General features: G+C 39.0%; 1 protein-coding gene across 1 annotated transcript in view; it reads left to right on the top strand.

The window, feature by feature from the left end:
- The window catches only part of LOC144581571 (uncharacterized), a 375,083-nt gene that overhangs the window by 79,738 nt on the left and 267,735 nt on the right, over positions 1-27,610 (top strand). The window contains exon 2 of the mRNA XM_078365856.1: positions 13,031-13,178. Coding sequence (XP_078221982.1) covers positions 13,031-13,178 — 148 coding nt within the window. The remainder of the gene's footprint in view (positions 1-13,030; positions 13,179-27,610) is intronic.

Raw genomic sequence — 27,610 nt, 5'->3', positions numbered from 1 at the left:
ACATTTAAGCTTTCATTTCAAGAAGCCGAAAAATTAAAAGCAAACAAAATTGTGTAAAATAGAAAAAAAATTATAAAGGTAAGGGCACAAATAAATGATACAGAAAAATGATTTAGTAAAATAAGCATTTTCTATATATAGAGAAAAGTGTCAGTACAAATTTTAAGGATAAGGAAGATGTTATGGACTTTCAGCAAATAAACTTGATAATTCAAATTAAATGGACAATTTCTATGAAAAAACACCACATAACCCAAACTGACAGAAGTAGAAATTAAAAATCCAAATAACCTTGTATCTGCTAACAAAATGGAAATGTTATTAAAAATTATTTTTCAAAGAAAACTTTAGAATCACATGACTTCATTAGTGGATTGTTTTATTTACTCCAAAAAAAAAAACACTCAACTTGGACAAATGCTTCCTAAGAAGATAAAATGAAGGATTCGTTTCTAATACTTTTTATGGGTTCAGGTTACTTGATTTCAACTCTTAAGAGAGAAAAATTACAGACCTATTTCTGTCATGAACATGGATGTAAAAATCTTTAACCGAAATTAGCAAATTAAATCTGGTAATACATTAAAGAAGCAAAATACTTTACAATCAAATGCAGCTTATCTCAGATATGTAGGGTTTGTTTACAATTTGAAAAATCAATTTAATTTGCCACATTAATAGAGAAAGAAAAATTACATGATTGTTTCAACCTAAACTATACTCTGATTAAATCATGCTAACAAGCACTAACTCATCTATCAGGGATAAATGCTTCTTGACCTTGAAGCATTAATATGAAGAAAAGCCCTGTTGCCTGCCCTACTAAGCTTTCCCACTGGGGATGTTGCAGATAGAATTCCAGCATTGAATCAGGTTCTACAAGAAGATGACAAAGTTGGCTTTTAACTCCCTGAGCCCATGATTCACATTTTTCATGAACAGCAAATTGAATTCTAGTTTATCAGCTTCCACATGTGCTTAACAGTACAGTCCCAACTTTAAAAGAATTTACCCTTCAAAGAAGTAGATAAGAGTTAACAGTTTGATAGTAGTTGCCCAAAATAGTTGAGGCGACTTTTTTTTAAAAAAGAACCATATATGCTGTTAACATAAAGACTAAAATTTCCTTGTTAATTTATCGAGTGAAACAAAGAGACAATATAGTAGAAACCTTAAGAAGATGAGCTTTGTCATTAAAATACTTCCTAGTGTTTGGGTCCTTGCTCTGCTTTGCATTAGTTTTCTAACCTTTTGGATTCTGAAAATTTTTTTTGCCTTAGTTATTTTATAAGAGAGATATGGGTGCTAGTGACCTCTATTACCTACAGTTTCTTACAAATCAATGAAATGACCCTCTACAGAAAATCCCCCAAGTATTTTTATCTGTAAAATGAGAATAGTAAAAATAACTTACTCATTGAATTGTAATGAAAATTCAAGAGATCATTTTAGTAAATGTTTAACACAGTGCCTGGAACTTACTATGTGCTCAGTATTTATTAACTGCTTTATGAGGAGGATTATTATTCCGATTTTCTTTCATGTAAGTACTCAGAGAAGCGTAATTCTCACCATCTCAGAAATACTGCAGATATTTTGATTTGGCTCTGGTAATCACTATTGACTTTCCCAGCAAATTTTTTTTTACACTTGGGTAAGTTTGTAAATTAAAGACCCTGTCATCTTGCTGGCTTCCTTACTTAATCCAGTGGCCAAGCCTTTCTAAAGCACACTGAGACTGACCACAATAGCAAGGTTTCCCTTTTGTTTTAATCTAATTAGATTTCTAACAAATGAGAACAAAATGTAAAGGGTGTTAATTAGTTTTTATTGCCTTTCCTTGGTGGTTACAGGGATAAAAGCATGCTTTTATTTAGGATAAAAGCAGGCTTTACATGTGGCCAGGAGCTGGGTGGGTGGCAGATCACTGTGGGGGTGGTTTTATAAAGGCCAGTTTCTCTACGGGCCAGAACAATCCCCAGTCTGATAAAGAGGCAAATGTACAAGCAGTTCCATAGACAGGAGTCTCATCTTCTTTAATGAATCCCTTAGTGTGATGTTTGTTTCCTCTAATCAGTCTTATCTTTATGAATCAATATTTATTATGACTTATAGGCTCAGCAAATAGTAGGGTAAAATGGGCTGTTTGATTACGGAAGAGAAGAAATCTTTCTGGTGACCCATGGTGGAGATTTCCCATTTCTAGAAATAGAATTTTTTTAATGAAACTCTAGTTAAACTCTCATCATAGCTCAAGTAATGTGGTTTGAGATATATTGAAGTTCATGGTGTACTACCTGCTAGAAAAATACTTTTGCCTCTTGGGCATCTGCCTGAGCTGATAGTGATAGAAGTCTGATTTTGGAGGACGTAATATCATTTATGGTGGTCTGATCCCAATAAAATGGTTCACAATTATCTATTGGCTCTGCCAGATACTTTATAATTTCTGGAGGCAGCAGAAAGAAATGTTCCTTTCTCAGCTACATCTCCCATCTGCTACTGCAAGAAATCCCCTTCACTCAATAGCACAACCCCTCATTCTAAAATAAGCAAGATGTTTAAAATGTCAAACACTCCTAAGAGAGGTAACGTGTTGACTTAAATTTAGCCTATGGTACAAACGTTTTGTCTGCAGAAAACTTCCGGGACCGCTTTTTGGCTATGGATGGTCCATTTGAGCTGGCAGTAAGTGGAGCACCCTCAAGGGAAGAAGACATACTCTGTAAAGAAAATATTTATCATTTAGTTTCAACCAGTGTCAGCCTCCACATTGCCTAAAGTAATATTTTTCAAGGTTTGGGGATGCTTTAAAGATTCACATTTCTGGGGTCTCATCACACTTGATGTATCTGGTGGAGGTGGGCAAGACACAGGAACCTGCATTTGTCTAAGTTTCCATATGATCCTTTGCACATTCAAATTTGAGAATCTCACTCTTAGGGCAATTGACTCTATGAGAGTCCACACATGATTGGGCACAGCCATGTAGAAAGAGGGTACCACACAGGACTGCAAAGGTAGGCTCAACTTGGCACTCTGCTTGCCTGCTTGGGAGGGTTGCCATTTAGGAGGCTGGACTTGAGCAGCTGCTCCTGACTCTGCTCTTTGCAGATTTATAGCTCCTAGCATGACTCAAAGCAGACATCAGCCTCTTGATCATTTAATTTTTTTTCCAGAATCTCTGCCCACTGATACTTTTTCTTTTTCTAAACCATTTGACTTATTAATGCTACCCTGAAGAACATGCAGCAATTGTTTGCAACACCCAGGAAAACACACACCCCCCTCCCCCAATACCACAAGCCACTATGTTAGAAATATGTGATGATTAATTCTTGCTACTCCCACTCCTATTAGACAGCCTGGTGTTCATGTGTCCTAATAAAAATAAGATGTCATCGTCATACCTACCCTTTCCATTATACTAGCAGGTGCAGCTGCCATTTGTCTGTGAATCTTTTCAATAACAGCCATGGGGTGCTGCTCCGGAGTCCAGCTCTTGTCTTTGCTTTTGTACTAGCTGGTTTGCATGCATTCAACATTCAGTCACCTACAGCACTGCTTTCTGAATCTTCAGCCCCAGTTCTAAAGCTTTCTTTGAAGAGAGAGAGAGACAGACAGACATACACCGACCCTTAGTGGCATCTCTGCCTTGCTCCCAGCTCCTTCCTTTCCATCCCCCGTCTCTCATGCTGACTTGTTATCTTTGTCTTTCTCAGAAGTTATAAGCTTATAGGCATCATTCTCTAGTGGGCTCAAACAAGCTTTGGAGGAGGTCACTTTAGCTGAGGTGAGTCTGGCCTTGGGAATAAGCATAGACCTTACACACTGGTCCAAGGGGATGGCAGGCCTGTAGCATGGTCACTTCATGTCACAGGCCAACCGACAGACAGGTTACCACTGCAGGCATAGAAGCTTGGCTGGCTTCGGTGACAGTCTCCCCAGACTCTCTGGAATCTGCAAAGTGCCTCCTCAGTGTCTCTGATGTGGAGGAGAACATTCACATGGGGAACCTTTATTCTTGTGCCTCATTAGGCTGTACAATAGCTGACAGGTTGCACATACCTGCTGCCCCTCCCTGCCTCATGGCCTGATAGTATAAGGGCAAGCCATAAGTGGTCTGACTCATGCAGGCTTCACAAGGCTCAGAGACAGAGCAATGTTACAAGTCAGAAGGATGCAAGCAGGTTTCACTTTGTGCACAGACAGCATTTTAAAATGGATAAATCTCTCTTCATTATGTAGCTTTTTAAAAGGAGAGGTAAAAGGCACATGCACAGAAATAGATCTTTTGAGTTTGTATATGTGTGAAGGGACAAAGAACTATAAAACTGTATTCCTCTCTTTTGCCAGACCAGGGATATCAGCTCTGTTCCAACCCTATCAGGTTAGAGGCAGCAGTGTTCGGTGCTTTTCCCTCCCCCACAGCCCCTTAGTCTCCCAGGAAATTGGGGTCTCACATCACTGATGGGACACCAACCACTTCTGGAGATAATTAGCATCCTAAACAGTGCTTGGCCAGCTCGAGAGATGTCAATAGCATAGCTTACTCAGTAATAACCGATGACATTGAGAGAAATCTGAAAAACTTTTAACTTCAAATGTCCTCGGAACACTGAGTAGTATGGTACCTTGATCCGCTCCTTGACATGGATTTTCTTGTTTCCTGTACATAATGTTTCTGAAGTGATCGCATGGTTCAGGTAAAATTTTATCCAAGCCTTAACCAGGTATACTTTTTATGGTTAGTTATTTTCATGTATTTCTGTTGTTAATTTATAGGATTTGAGTTTAATTGTTATTTTGTTTCTCATTTGGCTTAAAAATTCTCCCTGTGCACATGCACATACAGGAAAATTTCTATTATAGCCAAAAGCACAGAGGTAATTGAAAACACTTGATTTCCACTTTAATTGTTCCTTGCCCCTTAGCCTTTCCTGAGCCTTGGAGGACAGAGATATCATTGAGAGTGTTTCCAGGGAGAACAGATTTAGGATGGTTACTGAGAAAGATGAATTGAAAACATAAAAATGTAACAACAAAGAGTTCATTTTCCAGGTGAAGAGATATGGAGGTGAGGGGAGGCGTAGCTCTCAGGAAAAACACAGAGGTAATGAACACAAAGGTTAAGAACAGGAAACGATCAAAGGGAGGAACTGAAATAAATCTATTAAACTATTGATCTGGTGTGGACCTGCTTTAAAGAAGCAGATAGCTTTAAGGGGTGTTGAAAGTCAGGAATAGAAAGATATGTTACCTTTTTTCAAGTGCGTCTGTTAGCCATAGCTGGAAAAAATGTATATACACAAAAATTAGTAAGACAGTACTACCCTTTGACAAAATCTGTGCACAACAGCCTTTGAACAAATATATGGGGATTGTCAAAAGCTGGCAAATTATCACCATCTAGAAACAAGTACCCATCACAGGGAAGCACATTAGACAAGGTGATAACTTTCTTATTTAATGCTCTGCAGACACGCCTTAGCTTCAGGTGTGGCGACTACTGCCATGTCCTCAAGATCGTTCAAACGTCCTTCCTTGAAGACCTGGAAACTGTGACTGATAATGCCAAGATAAATAAGCAATCTGTAGCTGTCTTAGGCCCACAGTAGAATCTCCTCAAATGGAAACCACCTAGAGGGTCTTGGATTGAAAAACAGACCGAGAGAAGTAGCCTTCTATGCTAATCACAAGGCTAGAACTCTTTGGGTTAGAATGCTCATGTTATGAATGCTACATGTTAGAGATGGGCTGATCAAAGCATGGTAGAGAAACAGGGATTGTTTTTATGAATCTGTACACATTTTGTGTATGCATTAGCAATTGGTATAGGAGTTTCTAGACATTTATTGGATCTAGAAATTTATAGGGAATATTGGGCTAATGTTTCAGTTTCTTTTATGATGTTTCCCTCTTATTGGAAAACAAAAAGATTTTTTTTTTTCCAACTAGCATCCAAACTTTCTTCTTAGCACTGCTTAACTGTGGCCCAATACCTCTGCTTCTGATGTGTCTGCTACTTCCTTTACCCTTGTGCAATGTGATTTTTATCCTCACAACTATTGGACCTTCTGTCTTGAGAGTCACTAGTGTCTCCCTCTGCCTTACACAATTCTTAAGTGTACCATTAGACTCTAGAGAAAGTTTCTTCTTTAATCTTTATGTTGGCCTGGTTTCTATTACACAGGACTTCCTAGACTCTGCTGCTGATCTTCGTGGTTCTTTTTCCTGTTTTCTTCCCCATCCTTGGTTTTGCTCTCTCATCTTCCCTCCCTTGGTACTCAGCTATGGTAGATCTTCATGATTCCTTATCTTGTCCCTGCCTTTTCTCTCTAGATGTTCATCTTTTACTGAGGTCATATATTTTTGTGTCTATAATATCACTGTGAAGAAGAGGACTTCCATACTGCACCAATTTAATGTCTATAGTAAGGACCTAATGTTATAAACCTGTCAGACCATCTAAAAGTCAGTATATATAATCCTTTCTCACTTCTTTTCCCTTGAATTAGATTCCCTCTCCTAAGTATTTCAATTTCTGTCTTTCTAGGACTAAAGTTAGGTTGGGAAGGTCCTGTCCTATATAGCTTTTAGCCTATTTTCAGCTCCTGCCATTCTTTTGATGTGTTCTTACAGTTGCGCTGTCCATTTTCTTTCCCATTGCCACTAATTCCATCCAGGGCTTCATCTCATTTTGCCTGGTTTACTGCCAACCCTGTTCTGAACGTGTGGTTGGAGGCTGTGTTTATATGTGAGATGAAGTGTGGGGATGGTGGCTGACTACTCTCATGCTTACCTCTCTTTTTCCATCCTTTTCTCCTCTCTGTTTCCCTAAAATTACCTGCAGGCTGAGCCTTCAAAACTGCTGCCATCAAGGCAACACTGAGATGTAATGCACTGGAACTGGTTCTTAAGAAACAGTAAAAATAAGAAAGTGATAACAACAGAACACTGAATTTGCATATTTAGGCAACTGGTCATGGTAAGAGAGATGTGAACTTGGGGGTGGCTTGGTATTTCTCAGGTCTGGTAAATTAGGTCAAGTCTCAACCTCTCTGTGTCCCTGTTTCCTAATCTATAAAGTGAGCATATTAGTAGGTAGCTCCATTGTGTTATAGTAAGGATTCACCAAGATGGCCTTAATGTTTCTTTCAGCTTAAGTACCTGTTAGACCAAATTTCCAGTGTTAAGGCCCCTGACCAGCTTCTTACCTTGATGCTTGACCCTTGACCCTTAGTCTAAATGGAATCTGACTAAGGTTCCTTCTTGCCCCCTTTTTTTTTTGAGACAGTCTCACTCTTGCCCAGGCTGTAGTGCAATGGTGCCATCTCAGCTCACTGCAGCCTCCGCCTTTCAGGTTCAAGCAATTCTCCTGCCTCAGCCTTCCAAGTAGCTGGGACTACAGGCACGTGCCATCACACCCAGCTAATTTTTGTATTTTTAGTAGAGATGAGGTTTCACCATGTTGGCCAGGATGGTCTTCATCTCCTAACCTTGTGACTCGCCTGCCTTGGCCTCCCAGGTGCTGGGATTACAGGCGTGAGCCACCGCGCTCGGCCCTCCTTTCCCTTTTCTTAGATCATCTACTTTAGAAAACTATAACTATAATCATAAATTATTCTTCTGCCATTTTGAGATGTGAATCATATAAAATGCCTCTTTCCACTTTGACAACCCAGGACTGTCTTTCTTAAGAACCTGGGAGCCATTCTGTGAAACATAATCAGTCATTAAGGAATATAGAGTCCCTAGACACCCTCCTTGTGGGAGAGTGGGAGACTTAACTTTGGTGAGTGCCTTTTGTTTTTATTCTCAGTTGTAAAATTATTTCCTGTCATGAAGATAAGTAAAAGCTTATGTTTCCTTTAGGTAAGGTCAGTTCACACACATAGATGGCCTTTGGTCCCACCATCCCATCTCTTAGAAACTCTCCAGCCCTTTGATTCAATGGAGTTAAGTTCAGACTTAGTTCTGAAAAAATTATGAAAATGCTACCATACTATGCAAATCTTAAATATGATTATAATAATCCTTTTAGCAGTGTATAGACCAGAAAATGTTCAGAGAATTCTTGATTTTTGTACCAAAAATTTAAAAAAATTGGGGATGAAGGAGGGGATGGGGTCATCCAAAGCACTGAATGATCTCAAACTCATTGTGTTGTGTTATGAGTCCTGAGGTGGGCAGCAAACCAAAGTCCAAGGTTAGCTGCACCCTGAGCTAATGTGCCAGCTGGAAGGAGGGCACACAGAAATCTCCTGAAGGGCAAGGGGAAAGCAGGCTGTCTATTCCTGTTTATTGTTTGTTTGTGTTTTTAAGTTGCTAGAATAATTGAGAGTTGATAAATTTTACAGAATGCCTTTAAGTCCTTTTGTCCACACCCCTTTATGCGTTGGATAATTCCCAATTATTATTGGGAGTGGAAAAGAAGAAATTAGAGATAAGATTTATTGTCATACTCAAGGACTCACTTTTCTTCCACTAAACACACACGCACACACATACATACATACATACATAGATACATACATACATACATACATACATAAACTAAACTTAAAAAACTAAACTTAAAAAATAGCCTCAGCCATTTTCATTCATTCTACATTGTTGGCCAAGAGGGAGTAAAGGCCTGTAGGGGTTCTTCAGGGAATGATTTTCTTCACAATGGAATTGCTGCTCTTGGCCTCAGGGCTATTTTCCAGAGGGCAGAGATTTCCCGGGTTGCCTCAGTCTGGTGCTGTATCTCCCAGTTGCCTTGGACTTCTTCCTCTCCTTGCCAGAAATAGAGAAGGACCTTGGTTATGCCTTCATCCCAGCTACAGGTGCCAGAGGAATGAATAATCACTGGGGAAAGACAAGACTTGTTAGTAGGCTGTTGAATCTCCCCTCAAAATATCTGATCAGTTAGTCTCCAGAAACCTGCCTATTCTGAGATAAGGAGGATAAGTGAGTGTGGTGGTAGAGTGTGTGTATGTGTTTTGTCCTCTTTGTGTGTATGTGTGTGAGGTATATTTACAGTGATGGTGGCATCTCAAGTCATTCAACAGCAAGGTCTTGCTGAGACCTATTATTGCAAAAATAGCAGTGTCATAGTATTCAGGGCTATGGAAGGTCTGGGAGAGGACTGATCCTGGAGTAAGGGGCCCATAACACCCATGATAGATCCCAAATACAGGCAGAAGAGATAGGCAGCACCAGGCTCCCTACCACTTTTGCTGTGTTGTCCAGGGTGAGGGTCTTTCACTGTTTTCACTTTCTACTCAGGTTCTAAGAGATACAGAACAAAGGGACTTCACACAGTAAGAGCTGAATGTTTCCTTCCTTGGAACTTTTCCTGCCTCTTCCCTATGATAAACCATACTGGACAGCACCAATAAATGACTATTTTAAGACTGTCTGTCTTTAGAGTATTCGATCCCATTGTCTCCATAGGCACATCAACTGAATTCTTGATTCAGTTGTTTTTTTGTTTTTGCTTTTGAAAATAAAAATATCCTAGCAGTTTAATTCCTTTATTTTTAAAAATTGTACTTTAAGTTCTGGGGTACATGTGCAGAACATCCAGGTTTCTTACACAGGTATACATTTGCCATGGTGGTTGGCTGTGTCCATCACCCCGTCATCTACATTAGGTATTTCTACTAATGCTATCCCTCCCCTAGCCCCCGACCCCCCGGCAGTCCCTGTGTGTGATGTTCCCCTCCCTGTGTCCATGTGTTCTCATTATTCAACACCTACTTATGAGTGAGTACATGTGGTATTTGGTTTTCTGTTTCTGTGTTAGTTTGCAGAGAATGATGGTTTCCAACTTCATCCATGTTCCTGTGAAAGACATGAACTCATCCTTTTTTATGGCTGCATAGTATTCCATGGTATATATGTGCCACATTTTCTTTATCCAGTCTATCATTGGTGGGCATTTGGGTTGATTCCAAGTCTTTGCTATAGTGAACAAGCTGCAGTAAACATACATGTGCATGTATCTTTGTAATAGAATGATTTATAATCCTTTGGTATATACCCAGTAATGGGATTGCTGGGTCAAATGGTATTTCTATTTCTAAATCCCATCACACTGTCTTCCACAATGGTTGAACTAATTTATACTCCCATTAACAGTGAAAAAATGTTTCTATTTCTCCACATCCTCTCCAGTGTCTTTTATCTCCTGACTTTTTAATGATCACCATTTTACTGGCACGAGATGGCATTTCAATGTGGTTTTGATTTGCATTTCTCTAATGACCAGTGATGATGAGTGTAAGGGTTATTGCCAAGTTTAAAATGAGGAAACTGAGGCCAGTATAAGAAAATTAAATGCCAATTTATTCAGTTCTCGGGCGAGGTTCTCTGGTCCAGGGAAAGGGGGCCAGAGTAGTCGCACTGACTTCTTGGGGCGGGGGGGGAGGGGGGGGCGCGGGGGGGTCAGGGGAGTTATGGCTATGAGGAATGAGCAACAGCTGGGGGCTCTTATTGGCTCCAGGGGAGTGGGTTTGGGATGTGGCAGGCCGCCATTGGTTGGCAGGTTGTTGGGTAGGTTTTCTGATGGGAGAGCCGTCCACGGTTGCATTAGCCGGAGCCTTCCAGGGGAGCCATGCGGCAGAGCTAGGTGCGGAGTGCAGAGCATGGTGCTGGGTGCAGTCAGGTGCTGAGTGCAGAGGCGGGTATGTCCGGCCTCCTGGCGAGGCAACTGGCCTTACAATGAGCTTTTTAAAATATGTTTGTTGGCTACATAAATTTCTCCTTTTAAGAAGTGTCTGTTCACATCCTTTGCCCACTTTTTGATGGGGTTGTTTGTTTTCTCATATTCTGTAGGTTGCCTGTTCACTCTGATGACAGTTTTTTTTTTTTCTATGCAGAAGCTTCTCCGTTTAATTAGATCCCATTTGTCTATTTTGGCTTTTGCAGGCACAGTAACTTGTATAAGAGCAAGCTGCAGATGAGCTGCTGCTATTCCAGCTACCTTAGTTTATAGGTTCCCAAGAGTCAACTCTCCCTCCCACTACCAAAATAATAAAATGACACATGCACATATGAAATCCTCAGTAAGCCCCTAAACATTTGCATATTTAGAGTTATTGTCCTTATAGAGTTATTGTCCTCATGTTGCCAAACATCTTGTCTCCCACTAGGGGATTTCTGCCTTTGCATTTAGTTGAGACCATGAGATTAATTTCTTGCTAATTAAAAGTAAGCAAATGTGATGTATAGAAATCATGAGAAGTCTCTTTCCTCTCTTCGTCCTTACTTATACTGATGCTTAGAACGTTGCTGTGATGGCTGGAACTCCAGCAGTCTTTTGCACTATAATAGGGGTCATATCCTAGTAATGACAGAAAGAATCTCCAGTAACCCTGGAGCTATTATTCCAGCCCAGGCCTGGCCACCTTCATACTTGTTAAAAACATGTTTAAGAAATAAACTTTTATAAGCCTTTCCAACTCTAGTTGGAATACTATTTTAATAATCTCTTAAATACATTATCAGCATGTGCTAACGCACTGGACTTGATTTTCTCCTGCTGTTATTCTGTATTATATTTTTATTGTAGATGTTAACATCTTTATATATCTTCCATTTTAAACTTTCCCTTAAACAAACTTCAGTGAAAACCAATGTTCCAGGAACTATGCCAGGTTATTGGAAAGCAAAGATTGGTAAAATAATACTTCACAGTCTTGAAATACTCATTAGCCCCTCGGTCTACGGAGGTACAGGTGAGGGACAAGAGCTGAATAAGTAGTATTACAGAAATCAGCTTTGTTGTAAGCATTAAGAAAAACTATGCCTGGTTTCTGGCCTTGGAAAAAATTTTGCCTAATAGAAAAGGAGAACAGAAGGGCATAAAATAATAAATGTTTACAAGCATTCAGGGAGAGAGCTAGATTAGTGCCTATTTTGCTTTCAGGCTTATTGTTGAAAAATCACTAATCACCTGGAGGCCTACTATTAAAATGGAGTCAGCAGAGACTTCATAGGGAGACCAGGACTTTCAAACTGTATTCCTTCTTCCCTTCACTGATTGGGAGCAATCCAAAAATGGGATGGCTATGAATGGCCAGACATCTGCAAAACAGTTTTTCTTTTCTCTAATTTTTGCAATTATTCTAATTTATATTTGAAACAAATAGTACTTTCAGTCCTTGAGCCCTGTTAGAGCCTTCTGAAAACATGGATGAATTTATACAAGGAGAAAATACCATTTTTTTTTACCTTTTCCCCCAATCCAGGGTTTTTGAGGTTGGCTATAAGGACTAAAATGCTCAGTTAGGCCAAGTGTCCTTGAAGCTTCCAGGATGAAAGCTGAGGGTTGAGGTATGAGTATTATTAGGATGCTGACTGCTCCCCCTCCTCCTATTCGTACTCCTATGACTAGCAGCTTTGCTATGCATACTGTGCACTAGATACTATGCATTATGGCTTTACAGAGATGATCTTCTTAATCCCCATACCCATTCTGTAAAGTAATATAAGCATTGTTTTACAGGTTAGGAAGCTGATGCTTGGAGAGATATAACCTGTGCCAAGTCACACAGCCAGGAAGTGCTGTAGCCAGGATTTAGCTCTAGGCAGCCTGACTCCACAACTCTGTTTTTAACTGTGATGCTGAAGTTTTTCAAATGAGAAGAGCTCACAAGCATAAAAAAGGACCAGAACCTTGTCAGGACAGGGAGCTAAAGCCTCTGGGGCAAGCTTCCGCCTGCCTTCTTTCTGTCACATGGATATGGGAGGTTATGATCTTGTAAAAGGAGAAATCTGGAAGAGAAGTTAATTTAAACTTAAGCATATAATAACTGCCATGGGAGTCTAACTTTTTGAGTGGGCCATGCTCTAGCCCCTGGTGTGAATCTTGTGATAGGCTGTGCTTTCACAAAATAGCACAGACATTTGAAGGTAATTTTCATTACATAAAACAGGGGATTGGGGTGGGGGTGGGGCTGATACTTCAGGAGGGGTGGGAGACATGTCCTAGTCATGTGTGATTCTTCCTTTTCTGATGTTAATCTCCTTTCCTTTGAAGCTGAGAGACAGTCTATTGGTTCTCTGTCTTCTGGTGCATTTGGACCACCTGAAAGGACAACCTGTCAGAATGGAGGCCACACTCATACACAGCTCTTAGGACTGTGGAAGACTGTCTGGGTCAGGGATCAAGATGATCATGCTCAAAAGTAAGTTAAGAAAAGTGATGGGCTTTATGTTTGCTCTTCTCTTTTCCAGAAATGCTCTCTTCTTCACGCAATTCACCTATTATGTAAATTTTACCTCCGCGTCTAGGCTGTCTCTGGGTAGCCAGTCTTTAATATCTCCCTCTAATATCATCCAACCCTGCTTAATTTTCTTCTGAGAGAGGATTTTTACTCTCTGAAATCCCTAGGTACAATTACTATGTAGTTACAGTTATCACTAGTTTTAATGGTATATACCAGTTATATCACTAACTATATAACTAATATATATATAACTAGTGATAAATGATAGTTATCACTAGGTATAAGTGCATTGTTATCACTAGTTAAAATTGCATTGAGGACTTTGGTCTTTTCTCATTTTACACTAAATCCTCAGCTTTAACAATTAGTGCCTGATATACAGAGGTGGTTATCAAACATTGTTGAGATGGATGAATGAGTCCAATTCTATTCTTTTCATAGGTCTAGTTAAAACAGCCTGTCAAATACAATTAGAGTTGGCATAGGTTGGACAAAGTTTAGTATGTATTTCACTTTAAAATGCAGTCCAGAATATGGGAAGATTCTTTTCCCCAACTAACCAATATGTGTGCTATATAGCTTGGCCAATTAACTTTAATAATAGTTTTCAAAGAGAAACTATTCCCTCTCTCCATTCTTGCCTCCTGAAGAAAAATTACAAACTCTTCCTGAGCTAGTTGTTCTGTTTTCTGCAATTGTCTTGTGCTTTCTTTGTGGGTGTGCGTGTGTGCGTGTGTGTGTATGTGTGTATGTGTATGAGCGTGTACATACGCATATGCATGTGCGATGCCATCTAATATAGTATCATGCTATAAGCTGCTTTAGTGTCTGTCCTACCTCCAGATTAACCCAGTAGGAGAATATGTGTGACAGGGACCAGATGCTGGTTGGAGTGGGCCCGGAACCTTGTCAAGCCACTCCCTGCTGGAACTTGAATAGAAGACAACACCTAGAAATGAGTGAAAATCATTCACAGACTTCAAAATACAAGGGCAAAAATAAGATAAACTTTGTAACCCAAAATGAAGATTTTGTACAAGCTCATGGCATTTTCCACCTGTTTCCATCTCTAGTGCTACCAGGGGGCCTAACCTACTTAAAAAAGCAGGCGTTTCAGGTTCCCAATTGATTAACCCTCTAAACCATCCATTATTCATTGCATACCCTCTGTGCTCAGCATCTTGCAAAGTGCTATAGGGGACACAGAAGACATGGCCTTGTACTCTAGGATCTTATATTCTGGGAGGGGATATGAGACTAATCCTATTTATCACAGAATATAATTAAGACTATGTTGGCTTTCAGGACAATATTGTGTTGTCATATCATTGTTTCAGGTTTGTAAATCTTACATACAAAAAAGATTGTGAATGACAGGGATTGTGTGATGTACTTCTACATTTTTAGTGACAGTAACTTAGGCAGTCCTAGATACATAACAAACTCTCATTGAAAAATGATGGCTCCAAAGCCAAAATAGACAAATGGGACCTAATGAAACTCCACAGCTTCTGCACAGCAAAAGAAACATTCACTAGAGTGGATCGGCAACCAACAGAATGGGAAAAAATTTTCGCAGTCTACCCATCTGACAAAGGGCTGATATCCAGAATTTACAAAGAACTCAAACAGATTTACAGGAAAAAAACAAACAAGCCCATTCAAAAGTGGGCAAAGGATATCAACAGATACTTTACGAAAGAAGACATATATGAGGCCAACAATCATATGAAAAAATGCATATCGTCACTGGTCATCAGAGAGATGCAAATCAAAACCACATTGAGATACCATCTCACACCAGTTAGAATGGCGATCATTAAAAAATCTGGAGACAACAGATGCTGGAGAGGATGTGGAGAAAAAGGAACACTTTTACACTGTTGGTGGCGTGTAAATTAGTTCAATCATTGTGGAAGACAGTGTGGCGATACCTCAAGGCCTTAGAAATAGAAATTCCATTTGACCCAGCAATCCCATTACTGGGTATATATCCAAAAGACTATAAATCGTTCTACTATAAGGACACATGTACACGAATGTTCATTGCAGCACTGTTTACAATAGCAAAGACCTGGAATCAACCCAAATGCCCATTGATAATAGACTGGATTGGAAAAATGTGGCACATATACACCATGGAATACTATGCAGCAATCAGAAATGATGAGTTTGTGTCGTTTGTAGGGACATGGATGAATCTGGAGAACATCATCCTCAGCAAACTGACACAAGAACAGAAAATGAAACACCGCATATTCTCACTCATAGGCGGGTGATGAAAAATGAGAACACATGGACACAGAAAGGGGAGTACTAAACACTGGGGTCTATTGGGGAGAAAAGGGGAGGGCCAGAGGGAGGGGGAGGTGGGGAGGGATAGCCTGGGGAGAAATGCCAAATGTGGGTGAAGGGGAGAAGTAAAGCAAAGCACACTGCCATGTGTGTACCTACGCAACTGTCTTGCATGCTCTGCTCATGTACCCCAAAACCTGTAATCCAATAAAAAATTAAAAAAAATTAAAAAATTAAAAAAAATTAAAAAAAAAAGAAAAATGATGGCTTCAGTGTTTTGGAGCCTTACAGGTTCTAGAGCTATAGAAGTCAGTCTAGGCGGCTGTTTTGCAAACTGAAAGGAATGGGAGGCCGGGTAGTGTTCCTGTCCTAATACAAGGGCACCTTCAAAAGGTAGAGTTACATGACCAGTCTCAAGAAGCACCACTAGAAGGACATTGAATTCAAGTTGGAACAGAAAGTTTCAAGGTGTCTTTAGAAAAAGTGGCAGCTATAGACTGGGTGCAGTAGCTCACACCTGTATTCCTAGCACTTTGGAATAATCTGAGGTCAGGAGTTCGAGACTAGCCTGGCCAACATGGGGAAACCCCATCTCAGCACCAATAGCAAAGACTTGGAACCAACCCAAATGCCCATCAATGACAGACTTGATAAAGAAGATGTGGTACATATACACCATGGAATACTATGCAGCCATAAAAGAGGATGAGTTCATGTCCTTTGTAGGGACATAGTTGAAGCTGGACACCATCATTCTCAGCAAACCGACACAAGAACAGAAAACCAAACACCACATGTTTTCACTCATAAGTGGGTGTTGAACAATGAGTACACATGAACACAGGGAGGGGAACATCACACACCAGAGCCTGTTGGGGGGTGGGTGATAGCAGGGGATGGGGGCATTGGGAAGGACTAACATTAGGAGAAATACCTAATGTAGATGACAGGGGGATGGGTGCAGCAAACCACCATGCCACATGTATACCTGTGTAACAAACCTGCACATTCTGTATCCCAGAACTTAAGTATAATAATAAAAAGTATAAAAATTTGCCAGGTGTGGTGGTGGGTGCCTGTAATCCCAGATACTCAGGAGGGTGAGGCAGGAGAATTGCTTGAATCTGGGAGGTGGAGGTTCTACTGAGCTGAGATCGTGCCACTGCACTCCAGCCTGGGCACAAAGAGCGAGACTCCATCTCAAAAAAATAAAATAAAGAAAAAGAAAAAGAAAAGGTGGAAGGTATAATATGACATGTCTGGGAGATCAGAATGGTGCTTTAATACTCCCTATTTAATTACACTGTTGCCAGATCCTCAGGAGCCCTGGCTCCCTTAGAGGCCTGGGAAGCTCTGCATGGCCATCGTGCCATTGTCTGCCTGCGTTTGTTGTTGGATTCTCTGCTCCTTCACTGAGCTTAAGTTTGCCCTTCTTTTGTTCAATCCCTTTTTTTGACCAGCTGCCCTGAACCTCATTCAAATGCCATGTGCGTGTTTCTGAAACTTGGCCATTTAATTCACAGAAGAGCCTTGGGAAACTTTTAGGTTTTATGTTATGCAGGGGTCATTGCTTTGAGTTTTAGCCTCCAATTGATGCTTTAAAAAGATTCAAAGACAGACTCCAGCTGTACCTTCTGAGTTTCACCAGGTGTATTAGCAGAAGCCAGCAGAAAAGAAGCCAGGCAGATTGGAACCATGTCGCAGGATTTCAAATGGATTTACTGTACTTGTTATGTGATATTTCATAAATAGCCGTGACTTTTCATCACAATAAATGGAAAATACAAGAAGAGAGGAATCAAAAGCCACCAGTAAAAGTAATCAGTCTTGTGTTACTGGGACCTCAAGCTGAGAACCATAGGGCTCAGGATTCCATCTGTCCCAGCTCCAGGCTGCCACTGCTGTCTGTTCTTTCAGCTGAGGCCTTTGTATAAACCCCTGGATTCTGCAGACCCCTACAACCTTATCTGTCAGAATGAGGAAAGGAAACCCTATTTGGCTTCCTGGGACCTCAAGACTAGGAATCATATCTCAGTGGAAAGGCATTTTGGAAAGTCAAATGGCTTTGAATCTCAGAAGCAGAAGTGAGAAAAGACCTTGTGAAATCTCATACCTTTTCTCCAGAGCAGTGTTGTCACCAGCCACCGCAGAGAGACTGTTATTTCCTGTTTTATTTTGTAAATGTTCCTTAAAAATCAAATAATTTCGGTCCAGCTGTGTTTTCGACTCCCTCTTTTATGAACTAGAGCTAGAGCATATATAATATGACATGACTAAGTCCCGATAGGCATAGAGTGAGTGGGTCTCCCTGAGTTATTATTCCAATCAGAAGATAACTCGGATTGGGTGTACCCCTGTGTCTCTCTTCTCTTTCACTCGGTCTTTGAAATCTGCTCCTCTAGTATGCTCATCCATGATTTGAATTCTCAAGTACAGATTTGCCAGCAAAGAATGTCAGGCACATGAGGGCGTGTAAAAAGTTTGAAAAAATGAGCGGGGGGAGGTGCTTTCTCTTTATAGAGGAAGTTAGCAAGCAGGTTTGCAATTAAATGTTTTTTCTTAACTTTTAAGTCTGTTGGCTCATGGTACAATTCATGCTTTTAGTTACATCATTGCTCCTTCATAATGAAACTGCTGTTCCTTAAAGCCAAATTATGCCAGGTTGAAAGTATTTGGAACTCTTTACTCATCTACAATCTCATCTCAACAAAGAACTTCCATTTTTCCAGAAGTTTTCAAACGAACTTCATTCACAGGAAAAAAAAAATCCTTGCATGTGTTAAGTTCTCTGGACATCTATTTTTATTTCCTAACTGGCACGTTGTCATTTCCTCTGTCATACACAATTTGGCCTATTGAATTCTTTGCCATTTGATCTCCTTAAGTGCCCCAGCTTCAACAGCCTCTTCTCTGACATTGAGAGATTTTGCTTTGTGCTGAATGCAAATTGCCACTTTCCAGTGCATGAAAAATGACAGGGTTTCTGATTTTATCTGGTTTGTGCATAGTATTATTAAGTATCAAACATAATAAGTATTCAACTCCAAGAAAATATTCCCAAGAGCTTAGGTCCAAAAAGTGGACAGACCTAAATTTAGGTAAGGACCAAACTTTTTGGCTCTGAAATTCTTCACCTTGCTTTGTACTTTTTAGCTTATGCATCTGACTTCAGTTATCTTTTCTTGAGGCTCTGACATTCCACTCATCAGAAGAATAAATGTTCTCTCTGCTTAAGTTACTTCATTTATAAAATGGAGAAATTAATAGCAATTGGGTGGTTGATGGATTAAATGAGATACTACATGTTAAACGTCTAGAACAGCACCTGATGTTTAGAAACTGCTCCAAAATGTTGAATCACTGTTGTTGTTGTAATAATTACCAAATTGGTTATTGAAATGGGCATAGTTTAAATGGCATTTGGTCCCAGATACCAGGCGTTAGAAATTCTGAGATTATCTATGACAGAAAAGGACTCTCTGAACATACAGCCACATGACCCTGAGGCCCTCAGGTACACCCTGCGGCACATTAGACTAGTCACCACCATCCCAAATAAAAAGAATACTACTCTCTCACTTTGTTTTTTTTTTTTTAACTCTCATACTCCAAGTGTGTATTCTTACTTAGTGTGGCATCCCTTGTTACTTCCATTGCATTAATCCCTAAAAATGCCCACTTTTAAATAGACAACTTCAATAGACAACTAGACAGATGCTTTCCATATTTTGCATGTATCACAGAGGTCAATCACGTGTTCCCTCTACCAACAGATTGGATGCCAGTGGACTCAGTTCAGACACTGGAGATACTCTTTAAAGTACTTTCAGAGAAGAGCACTGCACATTGCCATTCATAATTTGTGCCAAAATACTATATAAAAATTTTTGTTTGACCATCATATGTGAGTCTTATTAGCTTTATCTTCTTTGTGTGGGCATGCTTCCTTTAAGACACTTAAAACAACTTCCCTAAGGACCATCCTATGCTTTTTGTTTTTGTTTTAAATGATGCTACTACTAATTTTTCCTTGGTGTTATGGATTCTGTATTATCTGTTAACTCAAGTGCAAGAAAACCCAATTCAAACTGACTTAAGAGAGATTTAATATATAACTTAACTGAGCAGAGCAAGGATGGGGCAGCTTCTACTGCTGTTTATGTCAGGAGCAAAGGACATCACTTAGACCAGGTTTCTCTCTCTCTGTGTCACTCTCTCTTCTCTATATTGGTTCTATTCTCCTGAAGGTTCTCACTTCACCTCCGTAACATATTCCTAGAGCTCTTGATTCATTTTTAGCTTCTAGTCCAGGAGCAAAGAAAGGATCATAGTAAAATAAACAGGTTTTCACAAATATCAGTTACAGAATTATGATTGATAACTGGTGATAGGGATGAGTACTCCAGACAGGGTGATGGGATCAGAACTTTTGGGAAGGTGATTTTACATATATTTTTAAATTTTTTAATTATTGTGGGTACACAGTAGGTATATATATTAATGGGGTACATGGGATGTTTTGATACAGGCATGCAATGTATAGTAATCATGTCATAGAGAATGTGTCCATTGCCTCAAGCATTTATCTTTGCATTACAAACAATCCAATTATAATCTTTTAGTAATTTTAACATGTATAATTAAGTTATTATTAGCTACAGTCACCATGTGCTATCAAATACTAGGTCCTTTCCATTCTTCCTGTGGAAGGTAATTTTTTAAGTAAGGGCTACATAAAGAAACAGCCATAAGAATGTTCTAATAAAGATTGATTATCCAAAGCAGAAGAGACAGCAGGTGCACACTTCCTGAGATAAATAAGAGCTTGGCATATTCTAGGTGAAAAAAGGCCATTTATAAAGGACCTCTTTCCTTTATAAATGACTCATTCCTAAGTATTACTTTGTGAATGGTAGGATTTGGAGGAAGAGAAGCTCAGAGGTTGGCAGGGTTACACTTTATGGACCCCTCAGATCGCCACAAAAAGGGGTTTGGGTTTCATTTTTATACTATAGTAAAATAAAGCCACTAGAATATTTTTACCAGGATTTATTGATTTGAATTAACTTTCAAAAGCTAATTTCAAGTGCTGTCTTAGTCTGTTTTGCACTTCTATAAAATGATACTTGAGACTGGGTAATTAATAAGTAAACAGACATTTATTTCTCAGAATTCTGGAGGCTGAGACATTCATGATAAAGGTGTTGATGTCTGGTGAGGGTCTTCTTGCTGCCCTGCCAATAGCATGGTGGAAGGCCTCATGTGGTGGAAGAGCAAGAGAGGGAATAAGGAAGAGAATGAGAGAAGGAAATGAACTTGTCCTTTTAAAAGAAACCGACTGCTGTTAAATGAACATACTTTCATAGTAATGGCATAAATTCATTCTTATGGGGAAAGCCCCCATGTCCTAATCACCTCTAAACAATGGAACTACAATCCTTATAGTTCTTCCTTTTTAAAATCCACAGAAGATTGGATCTAAAAACAGCAGCAGCTGGGTCTTATTGTTAAAATCTCTATATTTTTCTATAATATTGAATCATGAGCTTTCCAATTTTTGTTGTATTTTAATATAGATAAAAAAGCACAAATGATTTGAGAGTGAAAGATGTTGAAAATAGAAAACTGGGAAGATACCCTGCTGGACTTGATTATGTTGCCTTACTATAACAATTTTTGCTGAGCAGTCTGTTATGGGGTCAGGCATTTATTTAGCATTTTGATGTATCTATGAATAGAACTTTATGATTTAAATGAAACATTTGAAATATTTTGTATCTCTCAGTTTATTTGGGATCTGAATATATTATAAAAAATTCTGTGAGCTAATTTCAATTTCTGATCACTTTCAAAGGTCCTCTGTCTTAATAACTAAAAAAAGGAGTACCTTGAAGAAAATAGGAAAAGTGTTGAGAGTAAAGGGCCTGACATCACAATAGAGGATAAGATAATGACACATCTGCCTGTTTGTGTTTTGGGATCAATAACAAGGTGAGACTCAGGAGAGACTGTGCCTATCTTTGCACTCAGCAGAGGTCAGCAAATACAGAGAGAGAACTCAAGCCAGGAGGCATTTAAAAACAGCCCACTAAAAGAGAAAAATAAAGAAGAGACCCCAGACTGTGAAACATAATATTGTTAAAGTTTTGTGGAAGAATTCCCGATAAAAATAAACAGGAAATAAGGACACCTCAAGCAGAGGAGAAGAATGTTGCACAGATCACTGAAAGATCAGGTGTCTAACCTATACCCATTTGGAGTGGTAAGAGAGGCGGAAATATCTGAACTTGAACCAATACACACAAGCTGTGCTGAAGGGCTGGCTGTCTCCTGGGAACCCTGCGTTCTTGGGGAGGCCTGATTTTCTAAAAATTAATTTCTTCATCCTGGTCTTATGATATGGTTTGGCTGTGTCCCCATCCAACATCTCACTTTGAATTTGATCCCCATAATTCTCACATGAGAAGGGTGAGAGCAGGTGGAGGTAATTGGATCATGAGGTTGATTTCCCCATGCTGTTATGATAGTGAGTCTCATGAGATATGATGGCTCTGACTTCTGCTATGATTGAAAGTTTCCTGAGGCCTCCCCAGTAGTGAGGAACTGTGAGTCAATTAAACCTCTTTCCTTTATAAATTGTCCAGTCCTAAGTATTTCTTCCTTTTTTTTCCCCCCAAGATGGAGTCTGGGTCTGTTGCCCAGGCTGGAGTGCAGTGACATGATCTTGGCTCACTGCAACCTCTACCTCCCAAGTTCAAGCTATTCTCCTGCCTCAGCCTCCCAAGTAGCTGGGATTACAGGCACTGGCCACCAGGCCCAGTTAATAGCAGTGTGAGAATGGACTAATACATTTTACTTGCCACTTCCTTTGGTATTACTGTTCAAATATACAAATTTGATCTGTTATTGTTGAGGTCATGCTTTCCTTCCTGAGGTATCTATGATAACCCACTTACTTCTCTGATGGCCCTAAAGAATTTTATACTCCCAGGCTTGAAAGCTGTTTGTCATAGAAGGTTATCATACACAGCTAGGTTTTGCTTTCCATTATAATTCTCTCTCTCTGGGGGTCTTTTCAGAATTCAGTTTTCTTGCCCCAGGCCTTGAATCCAGAATCCAAATTGTAGCTTAAGCATTAAGGAAAGATAGAGAAGCACTGAAGACAGATACAAAACACAGGTAGGAATCTAATTGCACAGCAAAGTAACACCCTGTGTTGATTTTATATTTTTTGAGGTAAAAACACACTAGGTACTATCACAGATAAGCATGGAAATCTCAGTAATTTCATAAAGTAAAATTGTTGTCTTGTTCCACTCAGACTTGTTCTGGCCAGCATGTAAACCAGCCCGTGGGTGGAGGGGGATTCTGTTCTACATAACTATTAAGGACTCAGGTTCCTGCTTTTCATGCCTCAATCTTCTGGGAACGTCTTCTCTTTCTTCTCATTCTGATGGTGGATGGAGAGAGATCTGATCTCATGTTGGGGAGAGGTGGGTGGGGGAGAGATGGGTGTGTGAGGTCCCTGCCCAAGCCTCGAAATGGTATGTATCACTTCTGCTTCTAACCGATTTGTCAAAACTTAGTGTAAAAGGCCACATCCAAATGCAAGGAAACTGTGGTACATCTGTTTTCCCAGGTGGCAGCAGCAAGCTCTGCCACATGTATCCTGTGTCTGCTCCTTTCCAGCCCATTTGCTGTCACTCAGCCCATCCACCAAATGGAGGGCTGGAGAGGACCAGTGCCAGTTCACAAGAGCCAACTGTCAAATTTCCAAGAATTTTGAAAGCCAGTTGTTAAACACAGCCATTATTAAAAATTTATAAATCTACTATTTAAAACTATTTAAAAATCACCTGCTATTTTAAAATTAAAGACAAATATTGAAAATGTGTAACTTCTTAATTATTTTACAATACTTTTTCTTAACTATGCTCGTGAAGCTATTTCTGATGTGTCTGTGTGGAGGAAATCCTTCATAACAGCGTGCTACCGTACTACCCTCCCCAAATCTGCATTCATTGACTTCATTGGTAACCCGAAATCAGTCATGGTGGGAATATGCACACTCTGGCAGTTGGCAAATAGCAAAAATCAGGGCTTGATGTATTGTTTTGTTGATTGTCTGAATTTAAGAAAGTGACTGCGAAAGTAATAATTCAGAGTAAATTTAAAAGTGTTGTATCTATGGGCATTGCATAGCAGATAGCACTAAACTTAAAAATTATTTCAGTAGTTAAAATATTATCCAATTCAGCAGGGTGTTCACATAATTGAGGAAACAGTGGAGTTCTGAAATGTGGTAGTACAGAAGGTGAAGGAGGTTTTGAGTTAATGAACATAATTTGTATTAGGGTGAGAAATAATTTAAAACTAGGTCACACAGATTCTTCAAAACATGAAAAACAGAATAACCAAATGATCCAGAAATCCTACTTTTGGGTATATATCCAAATAATTGAAATCAGGATCTTAAAGGGTTACTTGTACTCTCTTGTTCATTGAGGCATTTTTCACAATAGCCACGATATGAAAACAACATACGTGTCTATTAACAGATAAATGGATTAAGAAAATATGACATATCATACAATGGAATATTATGAAGCTCTAAAGGAGAATAAAATCCTTCCATATATGATAAGATGGATGGACCTGAAAGGCATTTTTCTAAGTGAAATAATACAATTAGAGAAGGACAAATACTGCATGAGTCTACTTACGTGAAGTATCTATAAAGCAGTCAAACTCACAGCAGTAGAGAATATAATGGTGGTTGACAGGGCATTGGGGATGTGAGAAATGGGGAATTGTTTGAAGGATATAAAGTTTTAGTTATATGAGATAAATAAGTTCTAGAGATCTGTACCGCATAGTGTTTATTGTTACCAGTACTATCATGTACACTTAAGCAGAGCACGTCTCATATTAAGTATTCTTACCACAGAAACTCCCCAAACCCAAACCAAAATAAAAACCAAGTACCCAAGGAAACTTTGTGAGGTGTTGGATATGTCTATTACTTCGATTGTGAAGATGGTGTCACAAGTGTTTGCTTATGGCCAAACTCATCAAGTTGTACATTAGAGATATGTTCAGCTATTTGTATACAAATTATTCTTCAATAAAGCTCTTTAAAAATAAGTTTTTTATAAGAAACAGATGTAATGACAATACATTATTAGGAAAAGTTAGTGAATTGATATGCAACACTAATTGTCAAATCATAGTTGATTTGAAACTATAGGTTGATCAAAGATAGAAGAGTTTGGTAAAAACCAATAAAAAGTTTTTTCTTTTTAGAATTAGTTGACTATATGGGACTTACAATAAAGAGTACTATATATTTCATTAATATTTATAAATAAAGGGCATATCATTCTGCTGTCACACTGTTATAAAGAAATACCTGAGAATGGGTAATTTATAAAGAAAAGAGGTTTAATTGGCTCATGTGGGTCCGCTGCCAACAGAAAGCATGGCTGGGGAAGCCTCAGGAGACTGTCAGTCATGGCAAAAGGCAAAGGGAAAGCAGGCACATTTTACATTACTAGAGCAGGAGGAAGAGAGAAAGCGGGGAGGTGCCATACTTTTAAACGACCAGATCTTGTGAGAACTCTATCACAAGTCAGCACTAAGGGGATGGTGCTAAACCATTAGAAACCACCTCCATAATCCAGTCACCTCCCACCAGTCCCCTCCTCTAAAACTGGGGATTACAATTCTACATGAGATTTGGGCAGGGACAGGGATCCAAACCATATCATTCATGTCAGTAAAATTTACAATAAAATTACATTTATATGTTATTATAGATTAAAGGTCTATATATACATTTATATTGTGTGTAGGTACATTTTCATCCCTGGAGAGTCAGTCATTAAACATTTACCAGTAAACTTCTGCACTTATCTCTCACTACAACCAGGTGTATCTCCTAGCACTATTCTGAATGTTCTCTTACATCTCTCTCAGATGCAAGATGCTGTTTCTTCTCCCTCCTCTCCTTCTCTCACCCCACCCTTTGCTTGCACACATCTTATTTCTTATAAACTCACCTCAGCTGTCATGTTCTTCAGGAATTCTTTCCTGGTCAAGTTTTCACCCTTCAAAAAATATATATTTTTTTTAAATAATAAAAAGTAACAATACAACAATAAAAATAGAGTATAACAATTATTTACATAGCAATTACATTGTATTTGAAGTATTATAAATAACATTGAGATAATTTATACAGGACTTCAGTATCTGAGGATTTTGGTATGGGTGGGGCAGTGTCCTGGAATCAATATCCTGGGAATACTGAGGAATGGCTGTAATACATTTAAATATAAAAAAAAGTTTTGAAATTTATATAAATTATAAGATATAGATGTATTCTCCTAAAACTTGCTTTCTACTCAACATTTTGTGTCTGAGACACATCTATATTGAGGCCTATAGCTACAGCACACTTATTTTCACTTCAGACTGGCATACCATTGTATGATTGATCACAATTCATTCATTCTTTGCCCGAAGACACTTAGGGATTTTCACCCAGTTTTTCACTATTGAAAACACTTAACTGTTAGAAGCATGAACATTACGATGTGTGTTTCCTAGTTTTCATGTGCAAGATACTAAAATTTAAATTTATTAGGTAATACCAAATTATGTTTTGTTTTGTTTTTATTAAAACTTTCATGAGCAGTATATGTACATTTCTATTGGCCCAAGTTCACTTACATGTTTTGATCATTTTTCTTACAGATTGCCTTTTTCTTGTGTTCTTAACAAATTTTGTAGCTTCCATTTTTACTTTGTGGGTTTTTTGATAAACACAAGTTCATAATTCTAATGTATTCAACCAATCATTTATTTTATGGCTTCTGTGCTTTGGATAAAAAACCCATTGGCACCCTTCTCTCATATAGATAATATCTTATATATCTTCTGAAAGTTTTAAAAAGCTTTGCTTTTCCCCTTCAAGTCAAATCTAATTTTGGATGACAAATTCTTTCCACAGTTGCATTTATCAGATTGTCTATCCATTCCACCCTGATTTATGATATATCATGTTGCAATATATGCATATATCTATTTCAGTACTCTGCATTCTGGTTCACTGGTTTTATCTATCTCTGTGCTTGTAACATGTTATCTTAATTATTTTTTTAAATTGTACTTTAGGTTCTGGGGTACATGTGCAGATCACACAGGATTGTTGCATAGGTACATACATGGCAATGTGGTTTGTTGCCTCCATCCCCCCATCACCTATATCTGGCATTTACCCCCATGTTATCCCTCTTCAACCTCCCTCCCCCACACGGTCCCTCCCCTGATCCCCCCAGCAGACCCCAGTGTGTGATGCTTCCCTCCCTGTGTCCATGTGTTCTCATTGTTCAACACCCACCTGTGAGTGAGAACATGCAGTGTTTGATTTTCTGTTCTTGTGTCAGTTTGCTGAGAATGAAGGTTTCCAGATTCATCCATATCCCTACAAAGGACAAGAACTCACCTTTTTTTCTGGCTGCATAGTATTCCATGGTGTATATGCCCCATTTTCCTTGTTCAGTCTATCATCAATGGACATTTGGGTTGGTTCCAGGTCTTTGCTATTGTAAACAGTGCTGCAGTGAACATATGTGTGCATGTGTCTTTATAATAGAATGATTTATAATCCTTTGGATATATACCCAGTAATGGAATTACTGGGTCAAATAGAATTTCTATTTCTAGGTCCTTGAGGAAACACTGCACTGTCTTCCACAACGGTTGAACTAATTTACACTCCCACTAACAGTGTAAAGTGTTGCTATTTCTCCACATCCTCTCCAGCATCTGTTGTCTCCAGATTTTTTAATGATCACCATTCTAACTGGTGTGAGATGATTATCTCAATGTGATTTTGATTAGCATTTCTCTAATAACCAGTGATGATGAGCATTTTTTCGTATGTTTGTTGGTCTCATATAAAGTGTCTGTTCATATCCTTTGCCTACTTTTGGACGGGTTTGTTTGTTTTTTTCTTGTAAATCTGTTTTAATTCTATGATATCCAGAAAGGAGAGTTTCCCCACCTTATTCTTATTTTGAAGTGTCATAGTT

The sequence above is a fragment of the Callithrix jacchus genome, chromosome 2, assembly GCF_049354715.1.
Source record: "Callithrix jacchus isolate 240 chromosome 2, calJac240_pri, whole genome shotgun sequence".
In the NCBI taxonomy this organism is placed as follows: Eukaryota; Metazoa; Chordata; class Mammalia; order Primates; family Cebidae; genus Callithrix; species Callithrix jacchus.
Note: the sequence above shows the minus strand (reverse complement) of the source record. Positions and strands in the feature narration are given on the sequence as shown.